Raw genomic sequence first — 16,468 nt, 5'->3', positions numbered from 1 at the left:
AAACAAAGCAGTGGGTGGGAAAATAAATGCTCCGTCCTAGTCGCTTTGGGAAAGCTTTCCCACTGCTTTGTTTCATGTTTACAAACGTTCCTTCCTCGTCGCTTTTGGTCACATGGAAGATGACCCGGAAGTGTTTACGGTGCACCTAAGGTGACAACATGGTAAGCGAAAAAAAACATTTTTGCGTTCTCTCGCAAAGAGGGAACGCATTTTTTTATTTTTTATTTTTTATTTTTTCTACCATGTCACCTTAGGGGCTCCGTAGTAAAGTCCTCAAGTGGCATATGTCACTTTATTATTAATTAATATGTTGTCTGTATTTTTCAACATTAGTTTTTGCAATAGGGTGTCTGATTAATTTTCAATGGCTTTGTTGTTCTTTCATGTGTTACATTTAGCTTGACGACAGTGATTAAGAAAACATGCAGAAACTTTCCAAAATAGATCTTAATTTTTTTTCTGGAAAGAAATTCACAAAGAAAGTACACATTAACGAAAAAAAAGAAAAAGTAGGTCACTGATCACTTAGCAGTTCTCACTGAGCATAAACCAACACTCAGTGCATTAAAATGACCTTTATGAAAGTTAATAATTCACGAGGGGTTTAGCTCGAGCGCCGTGGGTCACTAATTGATCGACCTCACGCAATGTCATATACACGTGGGTTATGACCTACTAGCCTTGTGAACTCACACGGGTAACTAAATGATTCATTCGAACAGCAAAGAGCAAGGGTGTCAAACATACGGCCCGCGGGCCGGTTCAGGCCCGCAAAGGGGTTTCACCCGGCCCGCAAGATGATTTTGAAAAGAATTTGTCATGTCGGACCAATTAATCAGCTGGCCACAATCAAAACATATAAATTTATAATTTCACAAGCAGTCCTCAGATGAGCAATGCAACTTGCACGGGAGAATCGTCCTGGATGTCATTATTTCACACACAACTTAAAGTTGCGATTTGTTTATTTATTTATTTTTAAATCGTAGACCGACATAAACATGTTAAATAATTATTTACTGGTAACACAATAGATATGACAAGGATTAACATCCTTATAACATCATGAACTCATTTGCTCCCAAAAACGTGTAAATACGTTCTATTTTAAATATTAACAGTGTTCCAAATACATATTTCGTTTTTGATAGAGCATACAGAAGTCTTTGATGCAGCCTCTGAACTTATTAGGAGAACTGTTGAAGCAATGGTAGTTATTACAAAAACGGCCAGCAGGTGGCAGCAGAGTATAAGAGATCAACCACAGCCATGTTGCAAAACAAGATGTTTCCCCCAAAGTTTTAAACAGATTTGTAAATCATGATAAAAGCAAAAGAATAAAAGCATGGGAAGTAATATGAACTTGATTACTGTCCCAGTTGAACCAAAGTATGTACTTTTTTTTCCATAATATACCGAAAAAGAAATGGAATTCCTCCAGTAGCTCCATGAAATGACTCATGAGAATGGTTAAGAGTAGTAGTGTGTACCATTCTGTACCCACAGTGCTTCTTTCTCTTCCCTGTCAACACGGGACACGTTGAAAACGATTCTGCTGTGGCCATCTGTGTGCCTCTTCAGGAACAAAGCATTGCTGGATGCTGCCATCTGCAAAAGAATGCAAATGAAAAACATTTCGCAATGTTACATACAATGCCATATCCGTAGCCATTTGGCAATCCGCGATCACGTAATCCGTCTTACTTTTTTTTATCCCAGGTGCTCAGATCGACTTGGAGTGGATCAGTCTAATCCCGTTTTGAAGATTACCAAATCCGGATAATGGGTGAGCTAAATTAGATTTGATATCACACTGAAGGCTGCTTATGCGTGTAAAATAAAACCTGGTAGGATAGCAGCATGGGGTCACTAAAATTCATTTAATTCAAACACCTTTGAACAACTGGGGCCTGGTCCACGGGTGTAATTAACTATGTCATGGTGTGGGTTGGATTTTGTTTTGTTTTTTGTTTTTGCTTTTGTCAGGGTTCTTGTTTTTAGTGGGTTTTGTTTGAGTTTGTCATCGTGTTCCTTTAAGTTTCTGTTGTGATCTTTTTTATTATTATTATTATGTGTATACGTGCGTTTGTGTGCGTGCGTGTAAATACGTGTAAATTTATACTCATTAATTCACCTAAAACCTCATAAAAATCCCATTACCCTTCACCTTAACCGGATACTCGCCAGAGTCGTGTAGTTCAGAAGGTCCAGAGGAAAGGTCAAAGAAAAGAAAGATAAGTCAAAGTAAAATCCAGCACCAACTAAACACTTCCTGCCATCCACATAGTTACAAAATCAGAGTCTTACGCCAACCCCAGAAACCTCTCAATTGTTTCGTTGTGTCAATTAGTGTGTCTGTGTATTTAGTTTCTTGTCTCCCTGATGTCCGCGTCTATTCATTGGTGTTTTCACCCCGTCATGATGCCGTTTTTTTGTTTTTTGTTTGTTTTTTTGCTTCCCCAATGTCTTATTTAGCTTACCTTTTGGATTTCGCTTTTGTTTTGGTTTAATTAAATTCCCTTCTTACGTCACCGCCGCCTCCTCGTCCCGCTTCGCTGCATTTGGGTCCACAACCACGCCTAAAACTTGACAAGCTGACTGTAATCTGTTCACACTTGTTCAGTTGAGTCTCTTTCAGCAGTAGTGTCACCTAGTTTTAAGGTTTTCCTGGTTTCACCTTTATAAGTGACCCTTTGAGGGCAACCATAATTATGTTGTGGGTCACAAATTATGAAAATAAGTTTGACAACCCTGAGGAAGGTTTTACGGTATTTGTACCCACTGTACATTTTATGTACACTAAATGATCAGTATGAAAAACTCTTACAGAAATAATAAGGCTCTTTATTTATTTATTTATTTATTTATTAGGGCCCGAGCAGCTACCGCTGCGAGGTCCCTATTGTTTTTCGATCGGATTATTATTAGGGCCCGAGCAGCTACCGCTGCGAGGTCCCTATTGTTTTTCGATCGGATTATTATTATTATTATTATTATTCTTCTTCTTCTTCTTCTTCTTCTTCTTCTCCGTAAACGATCACGATTTTGGGTACCTAAACATTTACGAAAACTCACCAAACTTTGCACACTCCTCAGGCCCGGCGAAAAATTTGATATTATGAAGTCGTCATAACAACGCGACTCTGTAGCGCCCCCTAGCATAGAAAAATAAAAACCAAGCCCGGCATGTTTGAGCTAGAGCAACGAAAATTGGCAGGCACGTGTAGCACCCCGAGACGCACAAAAAAGTCTATTGGGACCATGTAGCTAAAATGTACAGGAAGTGAGCTATGAATTTTTTAATGTCCAATTTTGGCCTATTTTGGCACATTCACTGTGGTCATGCTTTTGACCCCTTTGCAAACATTTTTCATCCCATTGACTTCAAACTTGGCATTTATCATCTCAAGACCTGAGAGAACAACTGGGGAAAAAATCTTGCCTTTTCGAAATACTATATGACGGGGGCGGGGCATCAAATATTGCCTTTAAAATTTCATTTGTCCAGAAAGAGCAAATGCTTAATAACTCCCATGTTCAAGCTCCAAAAAATCTCAAACTTATCAGGCAACTTAATAGTCACGGCCTGAAAACATCTATATGATAAAATTCAGTTATCCATGTAGCGCCACCTAGTGGTAACAATAATTGTCATACTTTACGTTTTTAGCTACTGTGCTGAGCTCGTTGAAGGGATCCAGTTGAAAATTGGTCAGAAAAGCCTTAAGATGTTGATCATGCCCCACACCGAATATTGTAACTTTTCGCCAAAGGGCGTGGCCGCTACGGTGCCGCAAAGTCTGAAGATTTCTCGTGACAACAAAAGCTGCATTAACTTGACCGAGATGATGCTATCTTCTCAAAATTTTACACAATTGATGAGAGTCCAGTCCTAAAGACATCTACAAACTTATATTTCATCTTACTGATAGCGCCACCTACTGGCAATTTTTTTTCTCACGATTTTTCTTCAATGTTTTTCTCCAACCATGTTAACTGGACCTACCTCATATTTGCTCAGATGAGGGTGTCGGCCTTCATGCTGTCACAACATGAAGTTTGTGAGTTTTCGCGAATCGCTGTGGGCGTGGCTAAGCGCTGTTCGCCAAGAAAACAACGCCAATTTTGAGGGTCTAAACATGCACAGAAACTCATGAAACTTGGCACACACATCTGGCCTGGTAAAATTAGCAATATTTTATTGTTGATTGTGCTATTTTTACAAAAATGACTCAATAGCGCCCCCTAGAAATTTTTAACGAAGCAGCCCCGGTTGTACGTTTAAGCAAGAGCTACAAAATTTTTTAGGTGTATTAGGAAGCCCAAGACCTACAAAAAAGTCACTTGGACCCATATGCTATAATGAACAGGAAGTGAGCTACGAATTTTTAAATGTCCCATTTTTGACGATTTTTGCACATTTACAGGGGGCATACTTTTGCCCACTTCTCCTACACGTTTCATCCGACTGACTTCAGACTTGACCTGGACCATGTCAAGACCTGAGCCAACGACAGGGGGAAAAATCTTGACTTTTCGAAATACTATATGATGAAGGCGGGGCATCAAAATTTGTGTTTCGCACTGAAAAAGGATATGCTTAATAACTCCCCGGTACATGCTCCAAAAAATCCCAAACTTGACATGTATGTTTATCATCAAGGCCTGAAAGTATCTCTATGACAACATTCAGTTATATATGCAGCGCCACCTAGCCCTTGAGGCATAAAAAAAAAATACCCCACATACGGTATTTTGTACAAAAAATGTAAACTCATTCTAAGTGTGATAACTAAGTCATTTATGAATATTCTTTTAGTTTCCACCACTCAAAATGTTCACTGGCATCAGACTTATCCAAACATATATATATTTTTATTTATTTTTGATAGCCTCTGTGGACATTAAAAGCAATATCGTGAATGAAGGATATGCTTAATAACTCCCCGGTGCATGCTTCAAAAAATCCCAAACTTGACATGTATATTTATAGTCAAGGCGTGAAGGTATCTCTATGACAAAATTCAGTTATAAATACAGCGCCACCTAGCCCTTGAGGCATATATATATATATATATAAAAAAAATAATAATACCCCACATACGGTATTTTGTACAAAAAATGTACACTCATTCTAAGTGTGACAAATGTTGAGGGTTTCGGCCTTCATGATGTCACAACACGAAGTTTGTGAGTTTTCGCGAATTGCTGTGGGCGTGGCTAAGCGCTGTTCGCCAAGAAAACAACGCCAGTTTTGAGGGTCTAAAAATGCACAGAAACTCATGAAACTTGGCACACACATCTGGCCTGGTAAAATGAGCAATATCTTATTGTTGATTGTGCTATTTTTACAAAAATGACTCAATAGCGCCCCCTAGAAATTTTTAACGAAGCAGCCCCGGTTGTACGTTTAAGCAAGAACGACGAATATTTTTAGGTGTATGAGGGAGCCCAAGACCTACAAAAAAGTCTCTTGGGCCTACATGCTAAAATGAACAGGAAGTGAGCTACGAATTTTTGAATGTCCCATTTTTGACGATATTTGCACATTTACAGGGGGCATACTTTTGCCCACTTCTCCTACACGTTTCATCCGACTGACTTCAGACTTGACCTGGACCATGTCAAGACCTGAGCCAACGACAGGGGGGAAAATCTTGACTTTTCGAAATACTATATGATGAAGGCGGGGCATCAAACTTTGTGTTTCGAACTGAAAAAGGATATGCTTAATAACTTCCCAGTACATCCTCCAAAAAATCCCAAACTTGACATGTATGCTCATAGTCAAGGCCTGAAGGTATCTCTATGACAACATTCAGTTATATATGCAGCGCCACCTAGCCCTTGAGGCAAAACAAAAAAATACCCCACATACGGTATTTTGTACAAAAAATGTAAACTCATTCTAAGTGTGATAACTAAGTCATTTATGAATATTCTTTTACTTTCCACCACTCAAAATTTTCACTAGCATCAGACCTATCCAAACATACGTATTTTTTATTTAGTTTTATTTATTTTTGATAGCCTCTATTGACGTTAAAAGCAGTAACGTGAATGAAGGATATGCTGAATAACTCCCCGGTACATGCTCCAAAAAATCCCACACTTAACATGTATATTTATAGTCAAGGCCTGAAGGTATCTCTATGACAAAATTCAGTGATAAATACTGCGCCACCTAGTCCTTGAGGCATTAAAAAAAAAAAAAAAAAAAAAAAAAAACACGGTATTTTGAACAAAATTTGTGAACTCGTAAGTGTTATAACTAAGTCATTTATGAATATTCTTTTACTTTCCACTACTCAAGATGTTCACTGGTATCAGACCGATCCAAACAACAGTAGTTTTTTTATTCAGTTTCATTTTTTTTTATCGCCTCTATGGACAATAAAAGCAACATTGTGCAATGAGTACAAGCGATGATGGGTATACATACTTTTGCAAAAAAAAAACAGTCAGGTCAACTCATTCCCTAAAAATAAAAAATGAAGCTGATTTTTGCACATCTTGACAATCACCAAAACACATTGAGCTTGTCACACACATCACACCTGGCAAAAAAAAAATCACATGTAAAGGTTTGTCATGCCATGTTCAAAGAAATTTTGCTCATAATGTGCCAGTACCCCAACGTGCGAGTACCCCAACGTGCAAGTTCCCCAACGTGCAAGTACCCCAACGTGGCCCGGGCTGCGAGGGCCCTTTATAGCTGCTCGCAGCTCTAGTTATTATTCTTCTTCTTCTTCTCCGTAAACGATCACGATTTTGGGTACCTAAACATTTACGAAAACTCACCAAACTTTGCACACTCCTCAGGCCCGGCGAAAAATTTGATATTATGAAGTCGTCATAACAACGCGACTCTATAGCGCCCCCTAGCATAGAAAAATAAAAACCAAGCCCGGCACGTTTGAGCTAGAGCAACGAAAATTGGCAGGCACGTGTAGCACCCCGAGACGCACAAAAAAGTCTATTGGGACCATGTAGCTAAAATGTACAGGAAGTGAGCTATGAATTTTTTTATGTCCAATTTTGGCCTATTTTGGCACATTCACTGTGGTCATGCTTTTTCCCCCTTTGCAAACATTTTTCATCCAATTGACTTCAAACTTGGCATTTATCATCTCAAGACCTGAGAGAAAAACTGGGCAAAACATCTTGCCTTTTTGAAATACTATATGACGGGGGCGGGGCATCAAATATTGCCTTTAAAATTTCATTTGTCCAGAAAGAGCAAATGCTTAATAACTCCCATGTTCAAGCTCCAAAAAATCTCAAACTTCTCAGGCAACGTAATAGTCACGGCCTGAAAACATCTATATGATAAAATTCAGTTATACATATAGCGCCACCTAGTGGTTACAATAAATGTCATACTTTACGTTTTTAGCTACTGTGCTGAGCTTGTTGAAGGGATCCATTTGAAAATTGGTCAGAAAGGCCTTAAGATGTTGATCATGCCCCACACCGAATATTGTAACTTTTCGCCAAAGGGCGTGGCCGCTACGGTGACGCAAAGTCTGAAGATTTTTCGTGAAAATAAAAGCTGCATTAACTTGACCGAGATGATCCTATCTTCTCAAAATTTCACACATTTGATGAGAGTCCAGCCCTAAAGACATCTCCTGACTTATATTTCATCTAACTGATAGCGCCACCTAGTGGCAATTTTTTTTCTTACGAATTTTCTTCTACGTTTTTCTCCAAACACGTTAACTGGACCTACCTCATATTTGCTCAGATGAGGGTTTCGGCCTTCATGATGTCACAACACGAAGTTTGTGAGTTTTCGCGAATTGCTGTGGGTGTGGCTAAGCGCTGTTCGCCAAGAAAATAACGCCAGTTTTGAGGGTCTAAACATGCACAGAAACTCATGAAACTTGGCACACACATCTGGCCTGGTAAAATTAGCAATATTTTATTGTTGATTGTGCTATTTTTACAAAAATGACTCAATAGCGCCCCCTAGAAGTTTTTAACGAAGCAGCCCCGGTTGTACGTTTAAGCAAGAACGACGAATATTTTTAGGTGTATGAGGGAGCCCAAGACCTACAAAAAAGTCTCTTGGACCCATATGCTAAAATGAACAGGAAGTGAGCTACGAATTTTTGAATGTCCCATTTTTGACAATTTTTGCACATTCACAGGGGGCAGACTTTTGCCCACTTCTCCTACACGTTTCATCTGACTGAGTTAAGACTTGACCTGGACCATGTCAAGTCCTGAGCCAACGACAGGGGGAAAAATCTTGACCTTTCGAAATACTATATGATGAAGGCGGGGCATCAAAATTTGTGTTTCGCACTGAAAAAGGATATGCTTAATAACTCCCCGGTACATGCTCCAAAAAATCCCAAACTTGACATGTATGTTTATCGTCAAGGCCTGAAGCTATCTCTATGACAACATTCAGTTATATATGCAGCGCCACCTAGCCCTTGAGGCATAAAAAAAAAATACCCCACATACGGTATTTTGTACAAAAAATGTCAACTCATTCTGAGTGTGATAACTAAGTCATTTATGAATATTCTTTTAGTTTCCACCACTCAAAATGTTCACTGGCATCAGACTTATCCAAACATATATATATTTTTATTTATTTTTGATAGCCTCTGTGGACATTAAAAGCAATATCGTGAATGAAGGATATGCTTAATAACTCCACGGTACATGCTCCAAAAAAAATCCCACACTTGACATGTATGCTTATAATCAAGGCCTGAAGGTATCTCTATGACAACATTCAGTTATAAATACAGCGCCACCTAGCCCTTGAGGCATTTATATATATATATATATATATATATATATATATATAAACCCACATACGGTGTTTTGTACAAAAAATGTACACTCATTCTAAGTGTGATAACTAAGTCATTTATGAATATTCTTTTAGTTTCCACCACTCAAATTGTTCACTGGCTTCACACCGATCCAAACGTATGCACGTTTCCATTTTGTTTTATTCATTTTTGATTGCCCCTTTGGACAATAAAAGTAACATTGTGCAATGAGTACAACGAGCGATGATGTGTATATACACTTTTACAAAAAATACCAATCAGGGCAACTCATTGCCTAAAAATAAAAAAGGACGCTGATTTTTGCAGGTCTTAACAACCACCAAAACCCGTTGAGCTTGACACACACTGGCAAAAAAAAATATTCTACATGTAAACGTTTATTATGCCATTTTCAAAGAAATTTTGCTTCCAATATGCCAGTAGCCCAACGTGCAAGGACCCCAACGTGGCCCGGGCTGCGAGGGCCCTTTATAGCTGCTCGCAGCTCTAGTTATTATTATTTTTGACGGCCACACAAGATTTGCTCTTCTCAGTTTCTGGGTCCAGTCTGCCCTCTCGTGGTCATAATATTTACTTACAGCTGGGGTGGACAGATGGGCCAGATCGCTAATTAATGTTAAAAAAATAAATAAAAAAATAAATAAATAAATAAATAAAAATCACGGTTATTTAATTAATTAATATATGAAATATTTTTTTATAATAAATTGAAATATAAATAATTGATTAATTATTTAGTAAAATAAGTATAAAAAAAAACTTAAATATACTAAATATAATATTCTAATATTGGCTGAAATAGCTGCATGGTCGCCATTTTGAAAATGTTAATAAAATTAGTATTATCTTTAACCTCAGCTGCATTGCTAACCTACTAACCCATTTATTGGTTACTCATCGGTGTGATTATATTTCAACAAGTCTTTACCTCCATCAGTTTGGACCAAGTGCTGGGTTAGCTACGTGGGTTACATTGAATCCAGCAGTTTTTAAGGGTGCATTTAATGAGATAAATGACTAACAAAGTAAATAAAAGCCATCCTTTGCCCACCCAGGCAAACTATGCCCACATGCAACTTTCCTTTTGTTGTACCTTAGCTCTGTTGTGATATCGAGGGTGGCAGGCGATGACTGTGATGAAAGAGAAGGTCGCCACAAGGATAGCAGCGGAAGACAGGATGAAGATCATGTTGGTGTTGTCTGGAATGAACGTCATTTCGCATTGTTAGGATGAGAATTGGTGGGTTGGGTGAGGTCATGATTAGTGCTGAATGTTGTGACTTAAATGTGAACTGTAATTTATTTCCCCACAAAGAATGGGGTTTAGCATAATCGTAACTTAGCAACAAGAGCAAATCAATTGAGCACAGGAAACATTTGCAGGCCCTTCAGATCGTAAACTGCGATAGGGTCGCATTCCTCCATTTTGACTGGCCTCTTGCGGAACTAACGTGGCTGAACGGCACATTGAAAGTTTTATCCGAAACACCTCATGACACAGTGAAAGGTCTTGAATTTTACCCAGCTCCCTTTGACTGTGCCAATAAGATACATTCCATAGAAAGGTGGACATATAATCCATATTAGCGTACTCATGAAAGGAACAATGTGTGTGATATTGTATCTGTTATTCTAGACTATCACAAACATAAGGCTTTAAATTCCGTATTAGCATGCAACATATGCCTTGGATATACTGTAGTTATGATTTACAGCTTTTTATCTGCTGTCACAGTGGCATAAATTACTAAATAGGCTCTCTTCTTTTAAATTTATGGGCCAAATTACATAATTTCACACCCCTCTCCATTCAACTGCACCATGGAAGAGACTTTTAGGGAACCACGCATTGACATTTGTTGACATTTCTTAGTTGAATAAATTAAATTACAAACACTTGTAATTGTTATAATTGTTGCAATAATTGTTGTTTTCATTACAAATGTGTTTCTGGTTGCCATTCATGGTGCCCAATGCATTCTCTTATATGATCAAAAAAATACAAAAGTTAAAATGGGTGAGGATATGCATTAGTGGTTTTCAGGTTCATGCTGTGCCCCCATTTAAAGGGACAGTGGAGAGAGAGAGAGAGAGAGAGAGAGAGAGAGCGATGAGAGAGAGAGAGAGAGAGAGGGGGGGGGGAGCTTCGCTCGATAGCTAGCTAGCTAGCTAGCTCGGATAGCTACCTAGCTAGCTAGATGGATAGATAGATAGATAGATAGATAGATAGATAGAGAGAGAGAGAGGAAAGCTTAGCTTGATAGTTAGCTCGATAGCTAGCTAGCTAGAGAGAGAGAGAGAGAGAGAGAGAGAGAGAGAGAGAGAGAGAGAGAGAGAGAGAGAGAGAGAGAGGGGAGAAAGCTTAGCTTGATAGTTAGCTCGATAGCTAGCTCGATAGATAGATAGCTCGATAGATAGCTAGCTCGTAGATAGCTAGCTCGATAGATAGCTAGCTCGATAGATAGATAGATAGAGAGAGAGAGAGAGAGAGAGAGAGAGAGAGAGAGAGAGAGAGAGAGAGGGAAGCTTAGCTCAATAGCTAGCTCGATAGCTAGCTAGCTAGCTAGATGGATAGATAGATAGATAGATAGATAGATAGATAGATAGATAGAGAGAGAGAGAGAGAGAGAGAGAGAAGCTTAGCTCAATAGCTAGCTCGATAGCTAGCTAGATGGATAGATAGATAGATAGATAGAGAGAGAGAGAGAGAGAGAGAGAGAGAGAGAGAGAGAGAGAGAGAGAGAGAGAGAGAGAGAGAGAGAGAGATGAGGAGAGAGAGAGAGAGAGAGAAAGAAATCTTAAAGGGCACTCATCCTTCCTGAAGGTTCAAATTCTTCACAAACAACATGAAATTAACTATAAAATATTGGTGTGTCTTGCTCTTTAACACATCCTGCTTGTGTCGCTCAACCTTTAGGCCAGTTTCGGCCTGCGTCTTTTCTCATGCAAAGACACCTGACGGCCATACGTGATGAGTTGTCTGTGTGTATGTTGCGCGGGCTTCACTCACTGCTTTTCCTGACCAAGAGACTGAAGGACGTCTGCAGCTTGCTGATGTCATTGCGGACGCTGACGTCCAGGCAGTGAACCCCGACCGAGGTGAAGGTGTGGTTGAGCCACAAGGTGTTCTCGTACAGCGTTGTCAGCGTGCAGCCCGCCGCCGTGTCGGCCGCGCAGTTGGGAAGGAAGCGCCAACAAACCCACATGGGGGGACTGAAAGCATTCTCAGGTTCTTCCTTGAGGTCATATCAAGATTGGAAAACAAACTGTAACTTACCTTCCATTCACGTGAAAAGCCAGGTTGGTGGTTTGAGACACTTGATAGTCAGAAGGGCCCTTCAACTCAATGCTTTTAATGGCATCTGTAAATCAGTTTTCACACTTGTTCGTCAAAAACAATTGTAGGATAGTCTAATGCAGGGGTGTCCAATTTTTTTCATTTGAGGGCCACACAGAAAATCAGAAGGACGCAAGGGCCACATAATGTTATGAAGAGAAATTGTGTTTAGTTCTAAAAATGTACTTGTGCTTTTGCATATTTAGAAAAATCCTACAGTATATAAACCAATTTATTCCAATTTATTTGTAATATGGCAGTTGGGTTATTATAGTTTTGGAAATTTTCATTTTAGTTTTTATTTTATTTGGAGTTTTTTTTTTTTTTTAAATTTAGTTAGTTTGAATTAGTTTTCAAGGTGGGTCTGTTAGTTTTTTTTTTTTTTTATTAGTTTTAGTTCTTTAATAAATGCTTAGTTTTAGTTTAGTTAGTTTCAGTATTAGTTTTAGTTTTTTTGAAAATGTGTATTACTTGTGCGCAATATTTAAAAAAACACCATGGGCGCAACGTCATTATTCCGGTTTATATCAAAATAAATCTACTTAAAAAATCACATTTAAAATCACCCCCAAAGGCTCATGCATTAAATTTATTACCAAAGACTAAAACGAAGGACATTTTGTTGCTATAATTATAGTTAGTTTTATTTTAGTTAGTTTTGTAAACATAAAATGTAGTTTCAGTTAGTTTTATTTTTATTTTTTTTTAAAGCATCTTGTTTTTATTTTATTTCGTTAACAAAATCGTTGTTTTGATTTTTTTTTTCTCATTCGTTTTAGTTAAGTAAAATAAACTTGAATAGCACCTGTGTTTTTCGACACCCTCCCTTCTTATTTTGACTATCTCCAAACATTTTTGTTTTTATTTTATTTGAACTGAGTACAAATGCCATTTTTAGCATATGTCGCCGGCCACTGAAAAATGGCGGGCGGACCGTAAATGGGCCCCCGGGTCATAGTTTGGACACCTCTGGTCTAATGGAATGACTTTATTATATACAAACCAAGCACTTGAATATCCTTGGAGTAGATTCCACTTAATGGAGGTTTGTATTTGGTCATATTGACACCAATTTTCAACCGGAGCGTGTAATTTCCAGACAAGGCGTAGTGGTAGCGTACAACAGGCTCAGTCCCCTGGATGACCTCCCTGCATTTCCATAAACAAAATGATCATCGCGAAGAATGCCAAACATTTTAAGAATGAGCATCAAAACAGTCCTCGTACCCGTTTCCCAAATCCCACGTGTAGCTGACGTTTGCCGCGCTGAGATTCTGCCGCGGGTCGGAAAGTTGGAACGTCGTCTCGGTGGGAATGTCCGAAGCCAGCTCTCCGCTGTCTCGCACGTAGGTGGCGTTGCCGTCCATTTGATAGAAAACCAGCTTCCCGGCGATATTTTCTGATAAACGAGAGATTACGTGTCATGGTTGCATGCAAGAGTAGAAAAGTGAAGATCAATTACCTAAATCTGTCAGGGGCCCGTCAGACTCTGTCGCACCCAAGAAAACCAGGATGAAAAGCGGCAACCGTGTTCTGTCAACGCATAATCAAGTTCATCGACTTTCTGAAACAAGCAAACCGTCTTGAATTCAAGTGTACCTGTCCATGTTTTACCGATCCTCCCTCAAGGACGTAAAATGAAGTCGATGGCAAGTAAGCGACAATGCGTGTGTCGTACTTCTGAGCTCCTCTCAGATTCTCCAGATTCTCCTCACCTCCATGAAGGCTTGAAAATTGCCACCATGAGTTGCAAGTCATGTGCCCTTGCAAGAACAACAATCTACTTTTGTGCTTATGAGGGGGGTCAAACAATTATCACAAGTAACGTGTTGTTTTTTTCATCATCATAAATACTAAACATTTTTTTATGCACATGATATTGCAATTAACATGATTTTTCTGGTTAATTTTTTTTTGCGTAAAATGTTAAAGGCAAACTTTTCATTGTGGTTGTGTTACATTGTGATACTTTTTTGTGGTAATCCATTTAACACTTTAGACATGATAATGGATATAAAATGGGCATACAAGGAACTGTAGGAAAACATATCAAATGTATGAACATGTATACTGTACCTGGAAATGGTTAGCCACCTAATTGGCTTTTCGTTTTGCTTTTTTTTGCAGTACAGTATTTAAGTTTCAGATGAGATATAATTCTTTGTTTGTTCTAATGTGTTGAAATCAACGACAATGCTGATCGTAAAATGAAGTTCTAAAAGTAAATTGCCACGAAGCTTAGGCTTGTACATACATTGGTACTGTAGCTCCCTCTTGTGGTTATTTTACCTTTTTATAGAAGGGAAACAATCGGCAAAACAACAACAAGCTTGTTCATTCAAATTTATATGCAGTGTTGGTAATACTTTATGACTAACCTAAAAGTTACTCAGTCGAATTTATTTATTTACTTGTTTATTTATTTATTCCTACCTTTTATTTTGGGTCGCAAGCAAAAATTTGACTGAAGCGTGAGCTTCACACTTTCAACACTAGGTGGCGGTAGCGAACTTCACACCACCGTCCAGCATCAGTTCACATGGTTACGGCACAGTCCAACTACAGGTATCTCTCTTTTGTGTTTTACTTTACATTTTCGATGTTTGTTTGTTTGGTTTTTTTGCAGGTATTTTTCACAATTTCTTCTTTTTTTCCCCCTCGAACATAGGTTTTAAGGAAATGAGAAGGAGTCCTTCTCATTTAGTTAAGACCAGAAGGACCAAGATGGCGTCATCGAAAAACGTGAGCATATGTACGTACGAGCGTTGACAACATGCCACTCTGTTTGCTTCCAGTCTGTTTACTGTCGAATTGATGTGAAGATTTTACAAGTTAAAAGTATGTATGGGGTTCTTACTGACCTTTTAACCTCTTTCGCTCCCCTTTTATTTGTTTGTATGTTTCAGTATAAGTTACAAGTTGTTGCATTCATGGGGCTTCTTCTCTGCGTGGGGTTTCTCTCTATATTGTTTTCCTTTCCTTTTGTTTTAGTGCTCATGACGTTTGGTCTTGTTCTACTCTGACAAAGTACTTTGTGAACTTGTGTTTTCAAAGGTTCTATATATGTCAGATATGTCTATCAGTGTAGCCCAGTAGCCCATCTCTGTTCTATACAAATAATAATAATAATAATAATAATAATTATTATTATTATTGTTATTATTATTATGCGGATTTTTTTTTGCCCACAAGAAGCTGGAGAACCGGCTGAAATTTGACGAAAGTATGATGAAAAAAAAGTTAAAAAAAAAAAAAAAAAGTTAAATAAAGTTACGTTAAAAAATGTAGCAATTGAGGAAAATGAGTTTACTGCATAGTTCGATTTTTGTCATTAAATTCTTGGGCAGCTGGAACGAATTAATGTCACCTTCATTTCTTTCAATGGTGAACGAATTAAACTCGAAAATCAAAGAGCCAAGATGTATTTTTTTTTTTAACTCATCAGCTGAGTCAAGCCTTTTGACGTCACAGCCCCGCCCCCTGGGTAAAAATCTCTCCGCGTCCCAGTCAGTTAGTGCAGTGAGTGAGTGTGCGTGCAACAAGCTGGTTTGTTTGTTTTTTTTATGCATGCGTGCAAGGTGCCAGTGGTGCTGGCATGTTGGGAGTAATTCTCATGCTGTGGGTCCGACTGTAGCGGCTGACCACCTGGAGTATCATTTTTTTTTCTTATCGATTGATTTTTATTATTATTAGTATTATTTTGGTCTTTCGCTTGCCAAGAGAAGCCACGTGCCAACATGTCGGGGACCCCGCAAGACGTGAGCAAACTCACCGAGCTAACTTACAAGGTGAGTCGAACAAGTGTTTGGTTACCAACTTATTCATGAAGTAATTACGGTAGTTAGCATGATTTGAAAATGAGGAATTGGCTGTTTCCCCATCAAAGTTTGCCGTGATTCTTAAATCTCATCAGAGCAAACAACAATGTGACTATTTCAACCTGCACTTTTCGGGGCTTTCATTTCCCATAATCGCCTATATGACGATCCATTGTTTTCACATTGTTTAAAACACGTTCGACCGAAGCGCAGGAATATTTAGCTGTCAACAAGCAGCAAGCCCATTCTAGAATTGTCACACCCTGTTATTATTCGCTGCTGGTGCATCAGTTTGTTTGAATGTGTGCCACTTGTGATCAGAGGAGTCTGCCGATCATTATTTGTTCCTGTTGTGCACAGATGTGATCAGTGGGTGATTAGTTTAAATTGTTTCGTTTTTTTTTGTTTTTTTTGCCTGTATGTTAATCTAATTCTGTGGTGGCCAAACGAAATAAACATAGAGCTCAACTTTATTTAGAAAGCGCTTTAAGAACAGG

At 38.6% G+C, this 16,468-nt stretch overlaps 2 protein-coding genes across 8 annotated transcripts in view; one reads left to right on the top strand and one right to left on the bottom strand.

The window, feature by feature from the left end:
* tmem130 (transmembrane protein 130) lies at positions 1-15,359 on the bottom strand. 4 transcript variants are annotated; one of them, XM_077502892.1, is made up of 9 exons: positions 15,015-15,353; positions 13,753-13,933; positions 13,616-13,686; positions 13,381-13,552; positions 13,157-13,302; positions 12,094-12,178; positions 11,827-12,029; positions 9,910-10,016; positions 3-1,608 (listed from the first exon to the last, which is right to left on the bottom strand). In XM_077502892.1, exons 2-9 carry the CDS (start codon positions 13,758-13,760, stop codon positions 1,471-1,473), a joined length of 930 nt encoding a protein of 309 aa, XP_077359018.1. In that variant the 5' UTR covers positions 13,761-13,933; positions 15,015-15,353; the 3' UTR covers positions 3-1,470. The 4 variants fall into 4 exon arrangements, with proteins under 4 accessions (XP_077359019.1, XP_077359018.1, XP_077359016.1 ...); XM_077502890.1 differs by having other exon boundaries at positions 13,753-13,916; XM_077502889.1 differs by having other exon boundaries at positions 13,753-13,879.
* The window catches only part of baiap2l1a (BAR/IMD domain containing adaptor protein 2 like 1a), a 38,986-nt gene continuing 24,285 nt past the window's right edge, over positions 1,768-16,468 (top strand). The window contains exons 1-4 of one of the 4 annotated variants that reach the window (XM_077502885.1): positions 1,768-1,786; positions 14,650-14,718; positions 14,822-14,905; positions 15,847-15,941. In XM_077502885.1, coding sequence (XP_077359011.1) covers positions 1,783-1,786; positions 14,650-14,718; positions 14,822-14,905; positions 15,847-15,941 — 252 coding nt within the window. In that variant the 5' untranslated portion in view covers positions 1,768-1,782. Of the gene's footprint in view, positions 1,787-14,637; positions 14,719-14,821; positions 14,906-14,944; positions 14,992-15,846; positions 15,942-16,468 lie in introns of those variants that run through there. The other 3 variants (XM_077502887.1, XM_077502888.1, XM_077502886.1) reach the window with 3 other exon arrangements.

Source organism: Festucalex cinctus, chromosome 17 (assembly GCF_051991245.1).
Source record: "Festucalex cinctus isolate MCC-2025b chromosome 17, RoL_Fcin_1.0, whole genome shotgun sequence".
Classification (NCBI taxonomy): Eukaryota; Metazoa; Chordata; class Actinopteri; order Syngnathiformes; family Syngnathidae; genus Festucalex; species Festucalex cinctus.
Note: the sequence above shows the minus strand (reverse complement) of the source record. Positions and strands in the feature narration are given on the sequence as shown.

What these genes read in the sequence shown, in the direction of transcription:
- tmem130 (XM_077502892.1), bottom strand. An exon ending in CAAGGATATTCAAGTGCTTG is followed by an intron (nt 12,179 to 13,156) that starts GTTTGTATATAA and finishes ACTGATTTACAG; the next exon opens with ATGCCATTAAAAGCATTGAG. An exon ending in TCTCTTGGTCAGGAAAAGCA is followed by an intron (nt 10,017 to 11,826) that starts GTGAGTGAAGCC and finishes CGTTCATTCCAG; the next exon opens with ACAACACCAACATGATCTTC.